Genomic DNA, 25,921 nt, shown 5'->3' with positions numbered 1-25,921 from the left:
TAAAAAGTAATATAATAATGTAAATCACTTTTGTTCCTTTCCAATGGTAGCATTTTTTCTAGAAGCAAATCTGACTGAAACCATGGTTAAGTATTTTGGAATCACTCCAGAAGATATCTTATAAAGTGAGAATCCATGCAGTAATTTGTATTTAATTTTTATACCAATTTCAGAACTGTATCTCATTTCCTATTGGATAAAAAATTGCCTACCTTGTATACCTTTAAAATTAACCCATCTTGGAAATTATTATTTGAATCTGGACTTACATAGTAAAATTCCTAAATTTAAAAGTGTGATACTCTAGATATTATCTCTCAGTAGGTCCTGTTTGGTCCTACAAGACTGCAGGTTTAATTTTAGAGTGCATTAGAAGTTGAATTAGATTCCATTAGAATACAAGCTGATAAAAAATGAATTTGCATATATTCACTGCATTTCAATGCTGAAATACAAATAAGCATTTTGTCCATGCATACAACTTTTCAGAGAATAGGCAATCAACCCAGGAAGTCCTACAATTCATCAAAATGAAATTAAAAACCAGAATGAACGCCAGTTATATAACCAAAAGCTATAGTGACTTCTTGGTCTGACTGTTTACACCTTGAAAAGAGTCAATGGGCAGTTATATGCTTATTAATGTTTAGTTCATTTTAATCGGGCAGCTGAATTGTTTAAACTAATAACTTTATTCGATCCATTTTTCAAAGATGTTAAATATATTACACAAATAACATGCTGAGTTTTTGAGAAAGTTCATGACACTTAAACAAGTACCATGAGTCTATAATTATATACAAGGATAGTTTAATAATCACTTTAACCTATGCTTGACTTTAAGATAAAGAGGGCTTCTTTTCTGCAGGGCTAATTAAATCTGCAAATCTTAAACTTTTGTTCATTTAACTGCCTATTGATAATATGAAAATATTAATTTCTACACATGCTTGCACTATGGCACTATTTATCAAATACAATCAGGAGATGTCTATCATTACTACCTTTCTTCTGCTAAGATATCAGATTTCTAATCAGGTATGACACCCAAACTAAATAAAACTCAGTGCAAATTTTAAACTGCTATTGTTTCTTACTCTGTTATAAAAAGGATGCTGAGGTCCTGTCATTCCACTGTAGTAGCTGCTATGGGGCTGTGGCGACACAACTCCTCCATTGAAAGGTCCATTAAAAGAATGGGTTGAAGAGCAGGCTGATGATGGCTGACTAAATACTGATGATGCTCTGGGAGCCGTGTCTTGTATAGGCATTGCAGGATATGGAATTGCTGCAATATTAATTTGGTCTCTTGCAGCCCGGACATCTGAAATATTCAATGCACCAGTGTAATAGTCAGAACAGTTACAACTAATCAACTGATAAATGCAAAGTGAAAGAATGGATTAATCTGAAATCAAATTTCTCGCGTTCTATTTTTAAAATATAAAACTAAAACAAAATTATAGAATTCCTGAAAAATTACAGTTAACAGTTTGTAGGTACAAATAAGATACATGACCTTTTTTGTTTTATTGCTTAATGCCATGGAGATTCTTAAGAGGAATCTTTACTTGAGAAAACCCACAGTCAATTTCTTTACAATTTTTTTTTCTACATTATCAGTATGTAAGATTTTACATAGTAACTACTAGGGCTACATGAACTACATGCAAGTACGAGATCCCAATTACTTCACAAAGTAACGGATGCATCTCTCCAAAGTGAATAGTAAGTACCGTATATACTTGAGTATAAGCCGACTCGAGTATAAGCCGAGACCCCCAATTTCACCCCCCAAAACTGGGAAAAGTTGTTGACTCGAGTATAAGCCGATCCGCCATTCTGCAAGCCTCCGCCACCGGCGGAGGCTGGATCCGCGCTCTGCAAGCCGCTGGCGGAGGCTGGATCCCAAACCTCCCCAAACGTCAGCAGGTCTGCGCGGAGGAACGGAGACCTGGGGAGGTTTGGGGAGGCGCCCAAACCTCCCCAAACGTCGGCAGGAGGAACGGAGACCTGCCGACGTTTGGGGAGGTTTGGGGAGGCGCCCAAACCTCCCCAAACGTCAGCAGGTCTGCGCGGAGGAACGGAGACCTGGGGAGGTTTGGGTAGGCGCCCAAACCTCCCCAAACGTCGGCAGGAGGAACGGAGACCTGCCGACGTTTGGGGAGGTTTGGGGAGGCGCCCAAACCTCCCCAAACGTCGGCAGGTCTGCGCGGAGGAACGGAGACCTGGGGAGGTTTGGGGAGGCGCCCAAACCTCCCCAAATGTCGGCAGGTCTGCGCGGAGGAACGGAGACCTGGGGAGGTTTGGGGAGGCGCCCAAACCTCCCCAAACGTCGGCAGGAGGAACGGAGACCTGCCGACGTTTGGGGAGGTTTGGGGAGGCGCCCAAACCTCCCCAAACGTCGGCAGGTCTGCGCGGAGGAACGGAGACCTGGGGAGGTTTGGGTAGGCGTCCAAACCTCCCCAAACGTCGGCAGGAGGAACGGAGACCTGCCAACGTTTGGGGAGGTTTGGGGAGGCGCCCAAACCTCCCCAAACGTCGGCAGGTCTGCGCGGAGGAACGGAGACCTGGGGAGGTTTGGGGAGGCGCCCAAACCTCCCCAAACGTCGGCAGGAGGAACGGAGACCTGCCGACGTTTGGGGAGGTTTGGGGAGGCGCCCAAACCTCCCCAAACGTCGGCAGGTCTGCGCGGAGGAACGGAGACCTGGGGAGGTTTGGGGAGGTGCCCAAACCTCCCCAAACGTCGGCAGGAGGAACGGAGACCTGCCGACGTTTGGGGAGGTTTGGGGAGGCACCCAAACCTCCCCAAACGTCGGCACGTCTGCGCGGAGGAACGGAGACCTGGGGAGGTTTGGGGAGGCGCCCAAACCTCCCCAAACGTCGGCAGGTCTCCGTTCCTCCGCGCCCTGCCTGCCTGCTTCTTTCCGCTGCGGAAAGAAGCAGGCAGGCAGGGCGCGGAGGAACGGAGACCTGCCGACGTTTGGGGAGGTTTGGGGAGGTGCGCGCGCACCTCCCCAAACCTCCCCAAACTTCGGCAGGTCTCGGACGGCGGTGGCTTGGGAGAGGTGCGCGCGATCCCGGAAGCACCAAAGCCTCGGCCGCGCACAAGTCCTCGGTAAGTTTTTTTGTTGACTGGAGTATAAGCCGAAGTGGAATTTTTCAGCCCAAAAAGTGGGCTGAAAAATTCGGCTTATACTCAAGTATATACGGTAATAGGAGATAAGAAAACAACTAAAATGTAAGATACCTACATCATTAATTATTGGAAGGATAATTGCAAATAATGATTGCATATAGAGTTGCTCATATATTTCAGAAAGTTTTGGGGAACTTAGAATAAGTGTTTTGTTGGTAATATTAAATCATTTATTGTGTAGTTAATTGGTGACATATTACCTGCAATAATTTCTCGCAGTTTGGGATCAAGATTCACTGTACATGGTAAAAACGTTTTTACATCTCGTGCTATAAGGACTGGAGTTCGTGATGACAAAAATACTTCAAAATTTCGAATATCACCATCAATTTCTAGTAAAGGTTCAACATCTTTAGTTGTTGGAATATTCTTTGAAATTCTAAAGAGAGCAAAGGAAGTTCCAGATTAGAAAACCTTGTCTAATATGTTTTACATATATGGTGTCTTTTAAATCTGACTAAAGACGTTCATTTCAGAATTCTTGTTTTCCTGTCCTGATATTTTAAAAATTATATTTGAAATTATAAACAACTATACATGTAAAACCAAGTTATCTATAAATTGAAACTACAAACAGAGTAAAAAAAATTCTACATCATCTATGCAATCATGGCTAAAATTAGTACAAATATAATTAAGTCAGAGAACAAAGAGTTAAATGTGTCAACCATCTGATTTTTGTCAAACTAGAGTCCAAAAAGAAAAGGAGCTAAAGACTTTAAATGAAAAACCACAGCTGAGAAGTCACATGAAGCAAATTAGCTGAATTTTAATGCCAGCTCTGCTTAAAACTGAATGTGAATAGTGTTCTGTGTATGTCAAACAATGCTTCTGTTCAGAAGCCAATAGCCTACGGATGGTTTATACATCAAAAACTCTATTCTAACCTTTTGAGTTTAATACATTAAGCTATTCTGCTAAAAGATATTAATGTAAATTATCAAGTTTTGTTAAAAAAAAGGCCACTTCTGAAAAAAAAGTACCACAATCAACCAAGAGATACTTATAAAGGGATTTAGAGCTGACCTTGGGAAAATATGAGTAAACTGTAAGGAAGAAAGGAAAGGAACCATTAGGGAGGACTTGGAGAAATTAGTCAGTCCAGAGCTTGAAGAAAATATGAGAAAGAAACTCAAAATAAATCTACCTTGGTTTTGTTTAATATAATATGGGGCATAATCAGACCTGAATAACTTTTCACGAGTCTATTAATATACACTACAACCACAAAGTAGCATTCCTAGAATTCTTGTAGTGTCAAGGGTGAAATTTCAACTAACCAAGTGTATCACGGAAAGGTGAGTACAAATTCATCCCAAAACTTTTAATGATGCCATCAAAGCACAAAATGAAAGTATGAATGGGCAAGGTATGTCGTACGCAAGCATAGCACAGAGGAGCCTGAAAAATGACATACTTGTGGCCCTGCAATTTTAGAGGCTTGCAAGATCCTATGAGATGGAGAGAGAAAAAAAGAGAAAAACTATGGATCCAGCTGGAACACTAGCAATGGCTATATGTAACACAAATACTTGATATTGTTGCTTCAGGCGAATCTTCATGAATGAATACAACTGAACTACTTAAGTATTTACCAACCTCAAACTTCTGAGAATAAAAAAAAATAAGAATAGAAGAAAATTATGAACTTCACACAAGATGAACTTCTACACAGTGTCTGAAAACTGTCTAAATAGAAGACCAAGATAATGCCCCACCTATAACCCCAATTATTGGACAGTTATGGATATATTCCATCATATCAAATGCACGCTACAGCCTGCAAAAACCTACCAAACAGGCTTGAAATCTCTTGATACATTTGACAGGTCAAAGGTAGTCACCGTAGGGAAACACGGAATTAAATTTAACTGAGGCTATAGGATATTCATCTGCTGCAGAGTTTCCATAATGGTTGAAGAAACTCTGTAGTCAGTTATCAAATATTGGAAAATAAGAGAATGGGCCTAAAGCCATGGGTAAATTAAGAATGCTAGTTACTGCAAAGTAAAAAAACTAGTTATCAGTAGATTAAAAGGAAAGATTAAGGATATGATGAAATGAAATAAAATGCATTTTGTGCTACACTGTTCAGAAAAAAAGTGTTATCGATATCGAAGTCAATTTTAGAAATTCAGTACATACAATATGGCACAAAAATTAAGTAAATTAGATAGTTATCAGAATATCTGCAAGGTAGGAATTAATGTGAGAAATGTTATAAAAGGTAAAGGTAAAGGTTCCCCGCACATGTGTGCTAGTCGTTTCCAACTCTAGGGGCCGGTGCTCATCTCCGTTTCAAAGCCAAAGAGCCAGCGCTTGTCCGAGGACGTCTCCGTGGTCATGTGCCCGGCATTAATAGACACCAGAGGCGCACAGAACGCTGTTACCTTCCCACCGTAGTGGTCCCTATTTTTTTACTTGCATTTTTACGTGCTTTCAAACTGCTAGGTTGGCAGAAGCTGGGACGAGAAACAGGCGCTCACTCTGTTACACAGCACTTGGGATTCGACCCGCCAAACTGCCGACCTTCTGATCGACAAGACAACTTTGTGCTCCATATTAAATACAAGTGCCACTTTATGACTGGCGCTGGGCAGAACATTTTCATAGAGTTTCAAGCTCTTTATGACAAAAATAAATCACGTAGAAATATTCATTTCATAAGGGTCAAAGAGTGGGCTCCTAAACAGCTCCTTCCTCAATTTTGGCTTAGCCCTAAATTCAAGATGGACTTCTACTATTTCACTTATACTGATAAAGAGAAAAATAACAGAATGTTCCAGGACAAATTCAGATTATTACAAACAGAAATAATGCAAATACAATACAAACTTTTAGTTAGCCAGTAGCCTGATACTCTCCTGAAGCTTTATATTCCAAAATATTTTTGTAGATTTTTATTTTCCAAATATGGTGCTATTGTTATAAACATTAAAATAGATCTGTGGAGCTACAATCAAATTCTTAGTCAGCCATGAAGCTTACTGGGTGACACTGAGCCAAAATTTTATCTCTCAGCCTAACCACTAATATGTGAGTATATTCTACCACAGTTTCTTGGATAAAAGGCAGAACATAAATAAATAAAATAAAAATCTGTGAAATGAAAACATGAAAACACCAACTGCTTCCACTGCTCAGAATCTCAAAACCTTAAATGTCACGCAGATAAATGTAGATGACATTTAAATGTTTGGTAAATGAAATAGTGTCTCATATATTCCTTAACTGTTCATGAAATATGATGGGTAACAAAAGCCATAGTAATCCAGCAACATAAAATTAATGTATTAGCCATCTGTTAACTAAATCACATGCTTCAAAAGTTATCTCAAAACTGACGAATCTTCTAATGCAGACATGTCAAACACAAGGCCCGGGGGCCGGATCCAGCCCACAAAGTGGTTTCATGCGGCCCGCAAAGCCATCCTGGAAACAGTGAGGGAACGGCCCCCACTGCCTTGGCCCTGGCCCAGAGACCCTCCTTCTGCCAGAGACCCTCAGATCTGTCCCACTCCTGCCCAGGCCCCCATAGGCACCCTTGATGTGAACGATGTAGAGCTGGCCATGCCCACCCGGTAGGCCATACGCACTCTAGCCATGCCCACCCAGTAGGCCACGCCCACCCAGGCCATACCCACCTGGCCCCCTGAGGGCAACCGCAATGTTGATGCGGCCCTCAATGAAATTGAGTTTGACACCCCTGTTCTAATGTAATCACTGGGCCTCAGTAATCACTCAGTGGGACAGAATGCCACAGGACGTTTGAATCTAACCCAGAATAGGGAAACAGCCCAGAATGCTCCCCAAATTATAAATGAACTTGTTTCACCTTAAGATTTTCAATTTGTGGTTTCCTTGAGTTGTGACATTGAATCTGCATAAGACATGTCTGTCAGCATCAATATTTGTTGAGTAAACTGTTTTTTAAAGATACACATATTGAAGTGAATTATACATTAACTTGCTGGAGAGGGGGAAATATTACAATTCCATATAGAAAGGACTGTATTTCAGAGATAAGTGATTTAGTAATTTTGAAAAAAAAAATGTATCTTTTTCTATTAATAAGAAAATGTCACATTATCACTCTCTTTGGAGGAAAAATTGCACAGGCTTGGGGAACATTGAAAGTTTAGTTTTCTATTTTAAAGACTTACAAATCAGGTGAACTTGGGATAGATACGCAGTTACAGATTCTTTGCTTTTTATGTGTTTATGTATTATCCATTTTTCCTTCTTCAGTGATTGTTCATTTTTATTTTATGTATTTTTGTTCGAAATGGATTAATAAAAACTATTCCCAAAAAATTTTTTTTAAAAAAAAGTTTCAGATCTGAAATTAACCACACACTTTCTATCAAACTTGTAACAGTATTACATGAAAGGCTTCTTAATAAAAATAACCAATTGTAATACTGCCATCTACTGGAAGAAGAACACTAGTTACAATATTTAAAAGATACATGGGATACTGATTATTCATATTTATTTTAAAGTAAGTTTCTTTCAATTCAATGGAATCTTCTGAACTGGTATGAATTGGACAGTACTGTATCTGTATTGCAAAAAGCCCTACTTAAAATGATGGTTTCCCAGAAATGAAAGTAATGCAATTGACTCCTATCACAAAAGAGCAAATACTATTACCGGTAGTTACATTTTGGAAGCCTGTTTTAATGGCTCTGTAACTGTCCCATCTAACCACATTATTATTGTCTTAACCTGTCAACATGTTTTTTAACCTCTGCTAGAGGGAAAAAACAAGCTTCATCTAAAGATATCTCCTTTTGCAGAACGAGAACTGTTAGCCACCAAAATTATTAAGAAAATCCTGTTTGTTTCAGTAGAAAACTCATGTTCATGACACATAAATTGCTTGAGCCTACTGAAAATTAATTTTGAGTACATAAATCAAGAAATTACCTGATCAATTTCTATAAAGTTGGTGTAAATATGACTATCTATCTATCTATCTTACCTTCTGAAGCTATAACAACAATTTTCACTGTTAATTCTGAGAAAACTTTGTGTGGTTGTAATTTGATATAAACTATGACAAAATATCAACTAATGGTATCAATACATTTAAATGAAATAATCTGTATAAACAGGCATTTTTCAAGCTTTGCCAGTTGAGTCATACTAAATATTATGTTAAACATTTAATTCGGAAATGACCAGCTTCTTTTGTTAATACTATGAATTAACCATTTCTTATTTTTAATAAGCCTCAGTGTCCCTCAGAAGGTAAGAAAAAATGCAGAAAGGGACACAAAGACTTAAAACAATTTCTCTAGCTGAAAAAAAAGTTAACGTGTGTTTTTTAATTTAAAGTGAAGGCACAAAGTGTATAAAATTATACATGGTATGGAGAAAGTAAATAAATGATTCTTTCTTTTCTACTATACCAGAATTGAGTCAATTGATTAATGACAACAGAGAGAAAAAAAAGAGCCCCAAAAAGCAATAGTTAAAAGACTTAATAAGAGTTGCCAATCTGGGTAACATTTTATCGGGTCCAGGTACCAGTGGCTACCAGCATGATTTTATGTGTTAGTATCAGTAGCAATATGCCTTTTAATACAACTTCCCAGCTAATAAAGCCTAGATGGTTCTCCTGTACCAATATAAGGTTCTTCTGATAAAATGGACTAAATAAGCCTTAGTTTTATTCAGCATGGCTACTTTTTAAATTCTTAACACATCACACATCCGTCGATCCTAAAGCAAATCAACCCCGATTGCTCTTTGGAAGGAGAGGTACTGAAGCTGAAGCTCAAATTCTTTGGCCACTAAAGGAGAAGAGAGAAATCACTGGACGAGACCCCGTTGGTTAGGAACGATTGAGAGTAAAAGGAGAAGGGGACGGCAGAGGATGAGATGGTCATGCAATTTGGGCAAACTCTTGGGAGACAGTGGAAGACGGGGGCTTGGCGTGCCATGGTCCATGGGGTCCCAAAGAATGGAATGTGACTTAGCGACTGAACAACAACAATGCGTAGCACATTTTAAAAAGAAATTAAAAATAATTCTGGATCTGAATTGTTGGACATTTGTTAAGCAAATTCTAAGATTTAGAAAGTTACCAGGCTAAGGCACACATTTTGACATGAAACAACTATATACCGTGTTTCCCCGAAAATAAGACTGACCCTGATTTTTACATGTGTGCCCAATATAAGCCCTACCTCAAAAATAAGCCTTAACACCCCGCCTACTCCATTGCACATGGTTGCATGAGGCGGGGCGAGGCGCGCAGGTAAAAATCAAGCTAGGGCAGGGATGGGGAGTGGAACTGCCTCCCGCCCTGCACTCACTTACCTTAGAACAGTTACAGCCAGGCCTCCCGTGCCCCATCTACCTTGCCTCACTGGCCCTCTTCTTCGGCCACCGCTCACGTGCGTCACCTTTCTGGAAGGCCTCTGATGGTGAAATGGAAGCTAGGGGTCACCATGTGCATCAATCCGGAATTCGTTTCTCAGCTGCAGAGGCCTTTTTGGAAGGCGAAATTGAAGCCAGGGGGTGCCATGCATGTCGATCCAGAGCTCGTTTCTCAGCTGCAGAGGCCTTTCCAGAAGGCCTAATAGCAAAACGGAGGCCGGGGATGACGTGCGTGAGCAGTGGCAAGCGGTTGCAGAAGAAGAGGGCTGGTGAGGCAAATGTCAGGGCGTGGGAGGTCTGGCTGTGGCAATCTTAAGGTAGGCAGGTAAGATATCCCCCCAAAATGAGACCTGGTGCCTCTTTTGGAGGCAAAAAAAAAATAAGACCGGGTCCTATTTTGGGACAAACCCATTGATACTTTTTCCAGGATGCATGATTTCTGGCCCAGTGTCAAGGAGAAACGCCCCTTTCCAAGAGCATTTTTAAAAAACAAAATATTGCTCTTTCATTTGACAAAACTATACATTTGGATTAAATCTTAGCTTTACTTCATTTTTTAAATTTAATATAATTTTTTTGTTATTTTAATCCCACATTTATTACATTATAAGTAACCCAAGGCAGGGAACTTCCTCCTCCTATTTTCCCCACAACAAGCCTGCAAGGTGAGTTGGGTTGAGAGAGAATGAATGGTCAAAAGTCACCCACCCAGCTTCATTGCCTGAGGGACTAGAACTCACAGTCTCCTGGTTTCTAGGCCAGCACCTTAACTATTAAACCAAAGTGGATCTCCATACTTGGATTAGCCAGTAGAGACACCTGTTATTAAATGCTGACTTCCTAAGTATTCCTAACAGATTTATTTTATTTATTTATTTATTTATTCGTTTTATATACCGCCCTTCTCCCAGAGGACTCAGGGCGGTGTACAGAGCAAAGTAAGTATACAATAAACCAACAATAAAACAAATAAAACCCCAGATCTACAAATAAAACCCCAAATCTATCAGGCCAGGCCGGCTTGCTGGAATAGATAGGTTTTTAAATCTCGCCGAAAGGTGCGAAGGTCGGGGGCCATCTGGATTTCGGCTGGTAAGCGGTTCCAGAGGATTGGCGCACCCACCGAGAATGCTCTCCCCCTGGGGGTCACCAGCCGGCATTCTCTGACCGGTGGCACCCTGAGGAGGCCCTCTCTGTGGGAGCGCACAGGACGGAGGGGTGTTGACGCTGGCAGTAGGTGCTCCCGTAGGTATTCCGGACCCATGCCATGTAGGGCTTTGTATGTCATCACTAGCACCTTGAATTTCACCCGGAAGGCAACTGGAAGCCAGTGCAGCTCACGAAGCAGAGGTGTAATATGGGAGTATCGGGGAGCCCCCAAAAGCGTCCGTGCAGCTGCACTCTGTACCAGCTGAAGCTTCCGAGTGATTCTCAAGGGCAGCCCCATGTAAAGAGCGTTGCAGTAGTCAAGACGAGAGGTCACAAGTGCATCGGTGACTGTACGTAAGGCATCCAGGTCCAGATAGGGTCGTAGCTGGCGCACCAGACGAACCTGAGTGAAAGCCCCCCTAGTCACAGCTCCTATGTGATCTTCTAAGGAGAGCTGTGAATCTAGGAGGACCCCCAGGTTGCGAGCCCTATCTACGGGGGGCAGTAACTCACCCCCAATATTAAGGGATGGAATACTCTGAATATCCTGACATGCCAGTATGTACAGCCATTCAGTCTTCTCCGGGTTGAGTTGAAGCCTGTTCCTCCCCATCCATTCCCGGACCGCTTCCAGACAACGGGACATCACGTCAAGGGCATCACTGATGTGGTTTGGGGTCGAGATGAAAAGTTGGGTGTCATCAGCATACTGATGATAACCCACTCCAAAACCACGGATGATCTCACCTAGCGGCTTCATATAGATGTTAAACAGGAGAGGTGAGAGGACTGACCCCTGAGGAACTCCATAAATGAGAGGCCTCGGGGTCGATCTCTGGTCACCCGCCAACACCCACTGTGAATGTTCCAGAAGGTAGGAGGAGAACCACTGAAGAACAGTGCCTCCCACTCCCAATCTCCTGAGACGCCGAAGTAAGATACCATGGTCGATGGTATCAAAAGCCGCAGAGAGGTCTAATAGGACCAGGACAGAGGAATGACCCCTGTCCCGAGCCCGCCAGAGATCATTCATCAGAGCGACCAATGCCGTCTCCGTGCTGTGTCCGGGCCTGAAACCCGATTGGTACGGGTCTAGATAATCAGTATCTTCTAGGAACAGAGGAAGCTGATGCGCCACTACGCTCTCAACAACCTTCGCAAGAAAGCGAAGGTTGGAGACCGGGCGAAAGTTGTTTAAAACAGCTGGGTCCAGGGAAGGCTTTTTGAGGAGGGGTCTCACCACCGCTTCTTTCAAGGCTGCGGGGAAACTGCCCTCTTTCAATGAAGCAGTTACCACTGCATGGATCCAGCCTCGTGTCCCATCCCGAGCCGAATAAACCAGCCAGGAGGGGCACGGGTCCAATAAGGATGTAGTGGAGCTTAGCTTCCTCATGATCCTTTCTACCTCGTCCAGAGTCACAGGATCGAACTCTTCCCAGATAACATCAACAAGACTGTCCATGTTCTCATCGTCAGACTCTGCCCAGTTGGAATCCAGACTGGTCCGGATCCGAGCGATTTTGTCCAGCAGATGTTGGCTAAATTCCTCAGCACGACCCTGCAAGGGATCCTCCTTCACCTCTAGATTTCATAGTAAAAACCACATTTACCTCTCATAGATTGTTTTTAAAGTTAGTTGATCTGGAACGCCTTCTGTTTCTTCCAAATACAATATAAGCCAGGATGTTCTGTATGGCCACTGCTCTGTCAAATTGATCCAGCTTGCCAATCTATCCCAGTTGAAAGTGATCTGATTAGCTCTCAATAAACGCCCTATAGAGTTGAAAAAGTTACATGTTAACAATACGGTTCACATTCCCAAAAATATCAACATAGTACAAAATTTCCTAAGAAGAATCACATCTCATCTTCCAAGTCATTATATGCTCTTCTGAATTAACTCCATATTCTAATATATGAAAGTCATGGGATGTTAGTACAAATATATGACTGTGTGAATATCAATAAGGAATTTTATTTTACATTGTGCATAACCACTAACAATCTAAGTAGTGAAATTTCGTAAGAGATTTGTCATCCCAACTATATCCTTCAACTGTAATTCTAATGGATTTGTTTAACAATCCAAATGTTTCAAAAATGTGGGAATAAATATTTCTGCATATTGTTTCCAAAGTTTAATGCAAACTCCAAATGTTGCATTTTGTACCTGATGCTTTTTCATTGACCCATGCTTCCACTAATTTATTTATTTATTTATTTATTTTTATTTATTTTAATTCCATTTATATCCCGCCCTTCTCCGAAGACTCAGGGGACTTATATGCCGCCCTATCTCCCGAAGGACTCAGGGCGGCTAACAACAATAAAAACAACAATACAAAACTTAAAAGAAATTAAATAAACAGCCCCAATAAATAAGTTAAACTAAACAATTAAAATTAAAAAACATTTTAAAAAACCCTGTCGTCAGTCCAGGTCAGCCTGATGAAAAAGGAAAGTTTTAAGGCCGCAGCGAAAGGACCGGAGATCCGGGGCCATCCGGAGCTCAAGGGGGAGTTGGTTCCACAGGGCTGGCGCTCCCACAGAGAAGGCCCTCCCCCTGGGGGTCGCCAGCCGACATTGTCTAGCCAACGGCACCCTGTGGAGGCACTCTCTGTGTGAGTGCACTGGGCGATGGGAAGTCGTTCCCAGCAGCAGATGGAAAAGGGAGAAACTATTTCTTCTGAGCACATACATATCCCCAATTTTCTACTGCAGCCTGATATCCTTCTGAAAGGGCAGGTGTGCAAGGAGTCCAGAAGAAAGTGACAGCTATCTTCCGCTCTCTTCAAATGGAGAGAGATTTTATTTATTCCATCAATAAACTTTCATTCACAGAAAGGAGAATTTATTATCTAGGTTATTTTCGCAATAATTTAAAAGGCTGCTTGTCGAACAAATAAAAAAATCCACAGCAATTCTATGTTGTTTTCATTTGACTTCAGTTGGTAAGAGAGAAAAAAGCCTGACATTCTTAACTAAGGAACAATTACATCAATTGTGCAGTACTCTTTAAACAAAAGTATATTCCGCCAACACAATGCTACCATATTTTGGAAGGTTTGTAAGACAGAAGTAGTTATTATTTGCACATTTCTAATTTTAAATTTTTGAAGTGAATAGTTCCTAATTCATGTAATCTTTAATATTTCTTAATTTCACTACAGAGTGCAAAAGATTAGAAACAAACTATATGCTCATCCTCCAATACTGCTTTCTGCACGAAGACCAAGATTATAAATGTTAGGCACTGGTAAATAAACATACCTGTCACAGAAACAATATTAAGCAATCGCCTCATTGTCTGTGGGCTAATATCACTGAACCAGTCTTCTGTAACCAACAGCTTGGTCAGATCAAAAGACATCTGACGTGTAATGGTACGTTGCATTTGCCTTCTTCTGTAGGTATCCTAATTTTTTAAAAAATGGTGTACTTATATTATTTTCATATGCCAGGCATATGGAGATTTTATTTTTCAAATCTCAGAAGCCCTTTAAACCTTTTCATTATTTCTAAGATGTTACTGAACTTATTACTGGAGCTCTATATAATTAAACTCTGCTTTATTCCGAATGCTTTGATTGGAATTTGCCTTATCAGACATTCACCTACAATGCAGCATAGAAATGTATTAAATAATATCGCATTGAGTCAGATTAAGATCCCAAGGATCACTTTCAAGAAGTAATTTGCATTAAGTACAGAAGCCTTTTTTCCCTACCCAGCAGGAAATAAAAGTTGTCAATAAAGTTGTAAGAGATACCATTTCCTCACTTCCATGCCAAATCTGTAGAAACACTCAGCTTGGAGAGTTTTCATCACATCTAAGTTAGATCCAACAAATCCCACTTAAATCTATTGGACAACTGTTTGGTAGAACGTATTCAATGATTTTTCCCCCCTATGACTGCCAATTTCTTACCCTTCTATTGAGAGCTGTTTTACTTCCAAGCTTAGTCACATCTCCCAGGCTATTCTGTGAAATTCTTCGATCAATGTCTTCATGAAATCCTAAAAACATTTTCTGATTAAAATGCAATTCTAAGATACTATAGGTTATTAGCACCCCTAAACATAAACCATATTGAAGTTTTTTTAAAATTCTGCCTTTTTATTCATAAAAAGCTCAAAGCAATATAATACAGAAAAATTAAAAACTGTGAAAATAAATACATACTCTCTCTCCAGCTAATACTAATAATTTTATTTCCTATTCATATTTTTGCTAACATACCTGAACTATCTGTATATGGAACATCTCCATTTGTGGTTACAGCTACCATAAACTTTTTAGCACCACTGAGTCCACGACTATTAAGAAATACAGGTAAATGAACTATATTCCTCATGTAATCATGTCCATTTATATTTGAGTCTCTTAGTACACTGTTCAGATTCTGGTTAATTGCCTTGATAATGATATGGGGATCACTAGCAAAAATGGCAATAAATGGACCTTTAGAAAAAAGGACTCGGACCTGTGAAAAGAAAAGAAAATTAATTAAAACTGAGAGAGGGAGGGAGGGAGAGAAGGAGGAAGGAAGGATCACAATTAGTTCAGGGCACAATTATTATGTAGTACTTCCGGATGTAAGATGTCCATTGCTGTTTTCTTCTGATTACATATTTTACAAGTAGTATAATATACTGTATATCAAAAACCACACATTTTTCCTAGCACTGTAAACATTTCAATACTTCTTAAGACATAAAACGTCTGGCAGGCAATACATGTGAAACGCAGTTTTCATTACACCCAAGGGAATGCCTGGACAATGGAGCTTTTCTTGAACTGAATGCAGTCTCCATATTGTTCCTGAAATGGCTTAAGAAATGGCTCAAAGCACTGTGGCGTGGAGTGAGAAACAGGAAGGCCTCCATCATCACTACATTAATTTGCTATCTTTTTAAAATTAGCATGTGTTTATGTTTATTATCCCCTTCATGGATTACTGCCTTGTCGTGGCGAAGGGGCTTGCGTAATTCAATGAAGCTATGAGCTATGCCGTGCAGGGCCACCCAAGATGGTCAGGTCATAGCAGAGAGTTCTGACAAAACGTGATCCACTGGAGAAGGAAATGGCAAACCACTCCAGTATCTTTGCCATGAAAACCCTATGGACAGTACCAAAAGGCAAAACGATATGACGCTGGAAGATGAGCCCCTCAGGTCGGAAGGTGTCCAATATGCTACTGGGGAAGAGCAGAGGGCTAGTACTAGTAGCGCCAGAAAGAATGAAGCGACTGGGCCAAAGCCGAAAGGACGCTCAGCTGTGGATGTGTCTGGTGGTGAAAGGAAAGTCCGATGCTGTAAAGATTTTTTCTCCATAGGAACCTGGAATGTAAGATCCATGAATCAAGGAAAACTGGACGTGGTCAAACAAGAGATGACAAGACTGAACATTGACATCTTAGGTATCAGCGAACTAAAATGGACAGGAATGGGTGAATTTAATTCAGATGACCATCAGGTATACTACTGTGGGCAAGAATCCTTCAGAAGAAATGGAGTAGCCTTCATAGTCAATAAAAGAGTAGGAAAAGCAATACTGGGATACAATCCTCAAAATGACAGAATGATCTCAGTTCGAATCCAAGGCAAACCATTCAATATCACAGTAGTCCAGGTCTATGCCCCAACCACCAGTGCTGAAGAGGATGAAATTGACCAGTTCTATGAAGCACTACAGCACCTTATAGAACTAACACCAAAAAATGATGTTCTTATCATCATGGGGGATTGGAATGCTAAAGTAGGAAGCCAAAAGATAACTGGAATAACAGGCAAGTTTGGCCTTGGAGTGCAAAATGAAGCAGGGCACAGGCTGATAGAATTCTGTCAAGAGAATACAATGGTCATAGCAAACACTCTTTTCCAACAACCCAAGAGACGGCTCTACACATGGACATCACCAGATGGTCAACACAGAAATCAGATTGACTATATGCTCTGCAGCCAAAGATGGAGAAGCTCTATACAGTCAGTAAAAACAAGACCAGGAGCTGACTGTGGCTCAGACCATGAGCTTCTCCTTGCAAAGTTTAGGCTTAAACTGAAGAAAGTAGGGAAAAGCACTAGGCCACTCAGGTATGAATTAAATCATATCCCTGTTGAATATACAGTAGAGGTGACAAATAGATTTAAGGAATTAGATCTGATAGACAGAGTGCCTGAAGAACTATGGACAGAGGTTCGCGACATTGTACAACAGGTAGCAACCAAAACCATCCCAAAGAAAAAGAAATGCAAGAAAGCAAAATGGCTGTCTGAGGAAGCTTTGCAAATAGCTGAGGAAAGGAGGGAAGCGAAAGGCAAGGGAGAAAAAGAAAGATACACCCAATTGAATGCAGAATTCCAGAGAATAGCTAGAAGAGATAAGAATGCCTTCTTAAATGAACAGTGCAAAGAAATAGAAGAAAATAATAGAATAGGGAGGACCAGAGATCTTTTCAAGAAAATTGGAGAAATGAAGGGAACGTTTAATGCAAAAATGGGCATGATAAAGGACCAAAATGGCAGGGACCTAACAGAGGCAGAAGAGATTAAGAAGAGGTGGCAAAATTACACAGAAGAACTATACAAGAATGAGCTTAAATTCTCCCTGATAATCACAATGAGGTGGTCACTGACCTCGAGCCAGACATCCTAGAATGTGAAGTGAAGTGGGCCTTAGAAAAGCTGAGCAACAACAAAGCTAGTGGAAGTGACAGTATTCCAGCTGAGCTATTCAAAATCTTAAAAGACAATGCAGTAAAAGTGCTACACTCCATTTGCCAGCAAATTTGGAAAACTCAACAATGGCCACAGGATTGGAAAAGATCAGTTTACATTCCAATTCCAAAGAAAGGCAGTGCCAAAGAATGTTCAAACTATCGCACCATTGCACTCATTTCTCATGCTAGTAAAGTCATGCTTAAAATCCTACAAGCTAGACTTCAGCAGTATGTGGATCGAGAACTACCAGAAGTGCAGGCAGGATTTCGAAGAGGCAGAGGAACTAGAGATCAAATTGCCAACATACGCTGGATCATGGAGAAAGCTAGGGAGTTCCAGAAAAACATCTACTTCTGCTTCATTGACTATGCTAAAGCCTTTGATTGTGTGGATCATAACAAACTGTGGCAAGTTCTTAAAGAGATGGGAGTACCAGACCATCTTATTTGTCTCTTGAGAAACCTATATGCGGGTCAAGAAGCAACAGTGAGAACTGGACACGGAACCACTGATTGGTTCAAAATTGGGAAAGGAGTCCGGCAAGGCTGTATACTGTCGCCCTGCCTATTTAACTTATATGCAGAGCACATCATGAGAAAGGCAGGGCTAGATGAATCAAAAGTTGGAATTAAGATTGCCGGAAGAAATATCAACAACCTAAGATACGCAGATGATACCACTCTAATGGCAGAAAGTGAAGAAGAACTAAAGAGCCTCTTGTTGCAGGTGAAGAAGGAGAGTGCAAAACTTGGGTTGAAACTTAACATTAAGAAAACCAAGATCATGGCATCTGGCCCTCTCAATTCCTGGCAAATAGATGGGGAAGAAATGGAGGTAGTGACAGATTTTATTTTCCTGGGCTCCAAGATCACTGCAGATGGGGACTGTAGCCAAGAAATTAAAAGACGCTTGCTCCTTGGGAGGAAAGCCATGGCAAATCTAGACAGCACACTAAAAAGCAGAGACATCACCCTGTCAACAAAAGTGCGTATAGTCAAGGCTATGGTCTTCCCAGTTGCAACGTATGGCAGTGAAAGTTGGACCATAAGAAAGGCTGAGCGCCAAAGAATTGAGGCCTTTGAACTGTGGTGCTGGAGAAGACTCCTGCGAGTCCCTTGGACCGCAAGGCGATCAAACCGGTCAGTCCTAGAGGAGATCAATCCTGACTGCTCTTTAGAAGGCCAGATCCTGAAGCTAAAACTCAAGTACTTTGGCCACCTAATGAGAAGGAAGGACTCACTGGAGAAGAGCCTAATGCTGGGAAAGATCGAGGGCAATAGAAGAAGGGGACGACAGAGAATGAGGTGGCTGGATGGAGTCACTGAAGCAGTAGGCGTGAGCTTAAATGGACTCCAGAAGATGGTAGAGGACAGGAAGGCCTGGAGGAATGTTGTCCATAGGGTCGCGATGGGTCGGACACGACTTCGCAGCTAACAACAACAACAATGTTTATTATTTATTTATTTATTTATTTATTTATTTATTTATTTATTTATTTATTTAATTTTATTTTATTTTATTTTATTTGTATACCGCCCTTCTCCCGAAGGACTCAGGGCGGTGAACAGGGCAGTACATGTTAAAAGACAAAATACAAAAATTAAAAACGATTAAACAAAATGCCCACAACTCTTACAATAAGTTAAAACACGTTAAAAATAGGTTAAAACATATTAATAAAACCCAACCCCATCCCATCAGGCCAGGCCAGCTTGTTTGAAGAGGTAAGTCTTTAGATGGCGCCGGAAGGAGCGGAGGTCAGGCGCCATCCGGAGCTCAACCAGAAGATGGTTCCATAAATCCGGCGCGCCCACAGAGAACGCCCTCCCCCTGGGGGCAACCAGTCAACATTCTTTGACCGGTGGCACCCTGAGGAGGCCCTCTCTGTGGGAGCGTACTGGGCGGAGGGAAGTTGACGCTGGCCGCAGGTGCTCCCTAAGGTATAATCTATTTTATAAATTTCTACTTAGGGGTAAGTCCACTGAATCTATTGAGAAGTTTAGAACAAAAATATGCACAGAATCGAGCTACAAGTCTTAGTGAGAGCAGTGAAACAACTAGCTATAATTTGTTCCACTGATTTAAGAATTAAAGCGAATTATCAGAACATTTCCAATGCCTTGCCTCATGGTCATATTTGAAAGGCAAATCAGTTAAACACTTACTGTATCAAGCATCTGTAAAACTTTGTCCTGTTCACATGCATCTAATCCATCAATAATTACTACAAGCCTGGTTTGATTCTGAGTAAAGCTATCTATAGTTTTTGCCATTTTTGCCATCAGTTCCACTTCACATTTAAGAACCTACAAAAATAAAAATAATCTTAACGTCAATCCTACAAACACATTAAAAGAGACAAACGTCTAATTGAAATGCCATAGATATAGCTTTTTTCCCAATATTTAAAGTAGCAAAATCTTTTGAGTCATTTTACTCATAATGTTTAGTTATCTACTTCAGCGATCCCTATTTTTTTTTTGTACCAGGGATCAGTTTCATGGAAAACAATTTTTCCACAGATCTGGAGGGTAGGTGGGTGGGGGGGGAGATACTTTTGGTTTCACTAACCTGATGCTCACCGCCAGCTGTGCAGCCTGGTTCCTAAAAAGCCACAAACCAGTACTGGCCTGTGGCCCGGGGTTGGGGATCCCTGATCTTATTGATAAACTGCTTTATTTTTATGTATCCTCATAATCAATTACAAGTTTAACTAAATTCAGAAAGTGCAAAACAAATTCAGGAACATTCCAGAGAGCCTTAGAACATTCCAGGAAAGCTTGTCACAGTTTCCAGAACTGAATCCTCCAAACCAGAAGTAGTTCAAAGTATACTGAGAGTAGTCTGCCTCTGAAATGAGCCTGTTTCCTTCAGAAAAATATATGCAGAATGCTTTAAACCACTTCCAGTTTGGAGAATTTACTTCTGGAAAACTACCTTACTATTCTCATAATAGCATGATCTAAAGCAGGGATAGGCAACCTTGGCTCTTTTATGACTCTTTTCAACTCCCAGAATTCCTGAGCCAGCATGGCTCAGCTTGGAAACTCTCCCTTTCCCCTCAGCATGGCTGACTCAGGAATTCTGGGAGTTGAAAAGAGTCATAAAAGAGCCAAGGCTGCCTACCCCTGATCTAAAGGGAAACCAAATGTTCTACCATTCTCTGGAACATTTCATTCCTAAATTGTGTGTACTACGGGTACTTAAATAAAACTCATACAATTCAAAACAGCTATATTATATAATACTTACTTTCATAAATCCCTCACTCTTCAGCTTGTGTAGTTTTGAAGCAGCACTGTGAAGCCGTTTTCTCTGTGAATTTAAGATGGAGTCCATCACTTGCCACCATGTGCGACAGTTCAAGATAAAGCTTAAACCCACAACGCATAAAAATGAAATCAGAATAGCATTCACTGTTGTGTTTTCATGATTCACTTTGAAATAGGCTAGAAGAGTGATCCCAGCAACAACGCAGCTCAGAATAAAGAGGAAGATAACAAAAGATGGGAGACAACAAGTTTTCTTCCATTTCTTTTTACCTAGGAGACAAAGCAGCAATTGATAAACACATATATTATGTAAAATAGATAAATTTTACATCATTTATATTCTACCTTCTTGCTTACTAGGCACTCAAGTTAACTAGCTAAAAATTAAAAACAATTATTATTGTTAATCAAATTAAAAACCGTGGCTAAATAGAAAGTTTTAAACCCTTTCCTGAAAACAGAAAGAACAGGGGTTGAATTTTATTCCTGTAAGTCGGATATGATAGAAGAGAAGGCCTACTTCTGATTGCCTAATAAGTGAAGTTCATTAAAGTTAGGATAATTTTAAGTGAAAATATAAAGTGCCATTTATATCTAAGCGGGTTCACATATAAAAAACATGTTTAAATGAATGCAACCCTAACAAGACAATCCTCCATTCCCAGGAAGACAGGAAACAAGACTGAGAATACAGATAGTCACTAAGGGATAGGATCATAAGGCAAAATGTCACATGACTACACCGATTTATGACAGCATTTCTAGCAGTCCTAGTCCCATCATTTGGTAAACTTCATGCAACTACAGCATCCCACAATCACATGATCACTATTTGTGACCTCCTGCCAGCTTCCCCACTGACTTTGCTTATCAGAACATAATTGCAAGCTGACTGCCAAGTGTCCAAATTGCAATTATGTGACTGTACGGATGCTGCAATGGCTGCAACTATAAGGACTTGTCATAAGTAACCCTTTATTCAGCACCACTGTAACTTCAAATGATCGCTGAGTGGACATTAAATTAGGTCTATCTGTGTACAACTCCAGTGCACTGTTCAACTAAAAACAAAGCTGGAAGTATTTACTCTAATATATGAATGCAATACATTTTGATATACATGCTTAAGGTAAGTATTCATAGACAACTATTAAACTGGAGATGAATTGTTTTAGGCCAAATTACTGTATATAAACCAGCATGGAAATTGTTAGAGATCAGGAGACTGACCTATTGTTTTCCTGCAGAAGGCTAATGGCTAGAAGCCCTTGTAAAAGCCCAAGAAAAGCTATGGATAAATACTGACAACACTGCGGTTCTTACTCTCAGATTCTTATTTTAAAGTTTTCTAGAGTCCTTATCTGTGTAAAGAGTATCTACACAAGAACATTTTGTATTCCTTTTGCTTAGGAGATCTAAAGTCCCGTCCCCTTCAAGTCATGGAAATTTTGCAACTCTGTTTCCCACTTGGCTTCCCTCTAAGTCAGTTAGGATTTTATAGATAGAATAGTCTCTACGATAAAACTTGACATGAAACCATAAAAATGAACAATACAAATCAAGAAAGTTCAGAATCATATAAACTAAGATAATTTTGAGTATCAACAATATTGCAAATTTAATTGACTAGAAAGATTATAAAACATTAAATGTGTAATTGCGTGTGATGAGTGATCTCAATGCCTACATAACACCCTTCTAAAAGAGCTATTCTAGTGCACACTTTTATGCTTTCTAGGAAGCAGGTCAGTAGATACAGAAAATAGCTGACGGCGTTACAATTCTACCGATACAAAATCGTAGCCGTGAAAGCCAGCTGGGTGACCTTGAGCCACTTCTCTCTCTCAGACCAACCCACCTCACAGGCTGGTTGTTGTGAAGAAAACTGAAGGAGAAAGTTGGGTTGGATATGTTCGCCATCTTGAGTTATTTGTAAAAATGGTAAAGCAGGATATAAATAAATAAATAAATAAATAAATAAATAAAAGTACCAAAGGTAATGAAATATGCATATTACTTCATATAGTGTTAACATCATTTTGTTTTTAATGCAATTGTATGCAAAGTATGAGCAGAATAACCATTACTTATATGCCCTAGTTCTGCATTTTAACCTGAAATAACACTGCATATCAATATTATTTGTTTCTTAGATTATATTCTGCATTTCTTTACAAGAGCTCAAGACAATTCACAAAACATTTTAGCAGCAGTCCTGTGAATCCGGTGGCACCCCAATGAACCGAAGCCACCAAGTAGGTTTCCCTAGCCAAGACTAGCCTTAAGACTAGGTCTTTCCAATCCTAATCCAACATCTCCATCACTTCATATTGCATAATGTGAAATGCATAAAGAAAAGTGCATTTCAGGGTGGCAGGAGGGGTGAACTATGCTGCTTCTCACGGTAAAACAGAAAAGCTCAAATCAACAACTTCACACATACCTTGAGTTTCTTCAGTTTTGAATACTCGAAAAAGACGTGTTGCTAAAAACCCAAATTCTCTCTCACAGGCATCTGAAAGGGTGGCAATCATTTCAGCCATTGAGGTTTCTCCACCTACGCTGGACAATCTATTGTAATCTGTAAAGAGAAACCTTAAACAACAAACAATTATAGGTTATTATTGGTTACTACAAATAGAGTTTTTCCTTTTATTAGGACATTTTTAAATTACTGAGCTTTCATTATTAATCTCATGATTTTCATTTTATTTTATTATTAAAAAATGATAAATTCATTCATCCATCCTGCTATTTACACAATTATTGAGAGTACTCTTCATAACTATACAAGATATTTAAAACAAAATATAGAAATAATTTTGATTACATATTTAAACAAAATGCCATCTCTGTAGAGGTTGTCAGATAAGCATATTATTCTGTACAGAATGGAAACCTTATAGCAAATTCAGTTGTTATTGGTAGTTTTTAAATAACTTGCTAGAAATCTTCTTAAGAATACATTTCTGCATTGGTTACCAATAAAACTAAATGATAATTTTATTACAAGCCTGATTTGACACTATGATACCAAAGAGTTTTCTGTATAATTTATTGTGAGCTAATAATCTTAATGTATTTGTATTTCTCCTTCCTGCAAAGCACACTTTTCAAGGCACCTAATAATAAAATTCAAACAAAGTATTAACTTTTGAAATTGTCTCACAAATAAAATGTGGATTAGACATTTCATCATGTTCCATTATTTGATTGTATTTCATTATGTATTAATTTTTTTAGTGATAAAACTCTGAAACTAAAAACTAAAACTCTTATCAATAATAAAATTGCCTACTAGTTCTAATTGTAATTTAGTAACAAATCACATTAAACATCAAATAATTTACCTGAATTACATTTGTAAGTTGTGATAGTTAGTTGTAAGTGGGTCCTCACATATGATTACACCCAATTTTACTTTTTTGTGGCAATCAGTATGCAAACACGGGGCAGTAAAACAAATGAGGTCATTAAGAAAATCCATTGTTAGCTATGGGGCATTTTCTGCCAGAAATCAGAAGTAAATGCTGATTTCCAACAAAAACATTGAAAATCATGGTTGTATGACTGTGGGACACTGCAAATGGCGGTAAACGCAGATCAACTGTCGAGTCCTCAAAATGTGGCCATATAACCACAGAGGGGGGAGTCATCGGAACTTTGAATCCAGCTCATAAGTACCTTTTTCAGGAAGTGACTGGTTATAAATCAAGGATTATCTGTATGGGAGAATTTAGTCTTATAAATAGAGCTTGGAAACAGTACATCAGTTCACAGGGAGTCACAGATTCCATGTCGTGAGAAAAAATCAATATCACACTTTTGTTGTAGCATTCAGGCTACCTGCAATTTTTATCACAAGATTTACAAACCATTTTACAGAGCATAATATAAACTCAATACAGATAAGGTATCCATCACTGTGCTCACATCTGAAATATCCATAAAGAAGCACAATGGCAAGTTAGTATATGTAGTATTGGCTTCTGCTGAAATCTAAATTTAGAGATAATTTCAAGAGTATGCCAAAACTGCAAAACTGAGTTCTTGTTGAATCCCTGTTCTTTGACATGCCTCCTGACTGGTCAAAAGGTTCCACCTCACCTAGGTTAAACTATAGTTTGTTTCCCCATCCTGCCCATTATAGGTATCAGATACTCTAGATTTTTGGAAAACATTAAAATGTGCATATTCTAGAAAGTCTCAGAAACAGCCCCATAAATAAAGGTGAGGTTTTTTATGTGTGTGACACATGATATTCTGCAGAGGTTGGGGATTTTATTTTTGTGGATTGCTGGTTGTTTTCTATTCTTTTCATTGTAGAGAATAAAGTAAACCATTCAGTCTCTTCAGACTTGAGAGGGATACAAACCGTAATACATAAATGAAATAAATTTAGAACTCAATTCCACTTTCTTAGATTTAAAAAGAAAGTGTGAGAAAGAACCTATCGGTGGCACTGAGCTCCAGGCAAGCTGCCTCAGTACATTATATATTAAATGTATGGGAATAAAATAGAATCTTGAGGGACACAATAGCAGAACGACATAGTATCCAACTATTGAAATAATCAGTACTCTTATAAAACAATGCTCCCCAAGAAATTAATCCAATGTTGATGGACTATTAAATAATATTACTTATTAAGTTACTTCAGAATGAATAGACGTAACATGGAAAATAACAAATTTTCTACATAATGCAGCCATTTATGAAATTTCAAGTAAAGCATCAGGGTCCACAGCTAATACAATAATACCATTTTAAAGGAATATCAGCTAACTTTTTTTAAAGAATGCAGCTCAGAATTTCTAGAAAATTTGGGCCATAATAAAGCTCTTATAACATAAAAGCCATTAAAAGCCAAATAGTATTATAAATTGTTCTAACCTGACAGGTAAGGCTTTAGTAGTTTGCTCTGGCAGCTCAGGTGGGTTCACAAACATGAGTTTAAGAAGTAATTCCATGTAGCCAATATGTCTTGCCAATCTTGTACTAAGCACCCATGCCCAATTCCAATTTTCTCCTTCTCTTCGGCTCCCAAAATATATTACAGCTAAAAAAAAGATGGTTTAAATGTTAATAGCATTTATAGAAAGTATTGCAAGATGTTATGTAATACAACTTAGCCTGCATCACTGCTATACAATCATATATATATTCTCATTCCCACCCACAGCATTTTTAGGAG

At 39.5% G+C, this 25,921-nt stretch overlaps 1 protein-coding gene across 2 annotated transcripts in view; it reads right to left on the bottom strand.

Annotated features, from left to right (window-relative positions):
• Window positions 1-25,921, bottom strand: part of KIDINS220 (kinase D interacting substrate 220) — a 67,210-nt gene that overhangs the window by 15,551 nt on the left and 25,738 nt on the right. For both annotated transcript variants that reach the window (XM_081346398.1, XM_081346399.1), the window contains exons 15-24: window positions 25,621-25,786; window positions 23,171-23,322; window positions 20,708-20,997; window positions 19,621-19,761; window positions 14,976-15,219; window positions 14,664-14,752; window positions 14,006-14,150; window positions 12,346-12,508; window positions 3,400-3,578; window positions 1,098-1,324 (exon numbers count right to left, since the gene is read on the bottom strand). In XM_081346398.1, coding sequence (XP_081202524.1) covers window positions 1,098-1,324; window positions 3,400-3,578; window positions 12,346-12,508; window positions 14,006-14,150; window positions 14,664-14,752; window positions 14,976-15,219; window positions 19,621-19,761; window positions 20,708-20,997; window positions 23,171-23,322; window positions 25,621-25,786 — 1,796 coding nt within the window. The remainder of the gene's footprint in view (window positions 1-1,097; window positions 1,325-3,399; window positions 3,579-12,345; window positions 12,509-14,005; window positions 14,151-14,663; window positions 14,753-14,975; window positions 15,220-19,620; window positions 19,762-20,707; window positions 20,998-23,170; window positions 23,323-25,620; window positions 25,787-25,921) is intronic.

The sequence above is a fragment of the Vipera berus genome (assembly GCF_964194415.1).
Source record: "Vipera berus genome assembly, chromosome: 1".
In the NCBI taxonomy this organism is placed as follows: domain Eukaryota; kingdom Metazoa; phylum Chordata; class Lepidosauria; order Squamata; family Viperidae; genus Vipera; species Vipera berus.
Note: the sequence above shows the minus strand (reverse complement) of the source record. Positions and strands in the feature narration are given on the sequence as shown.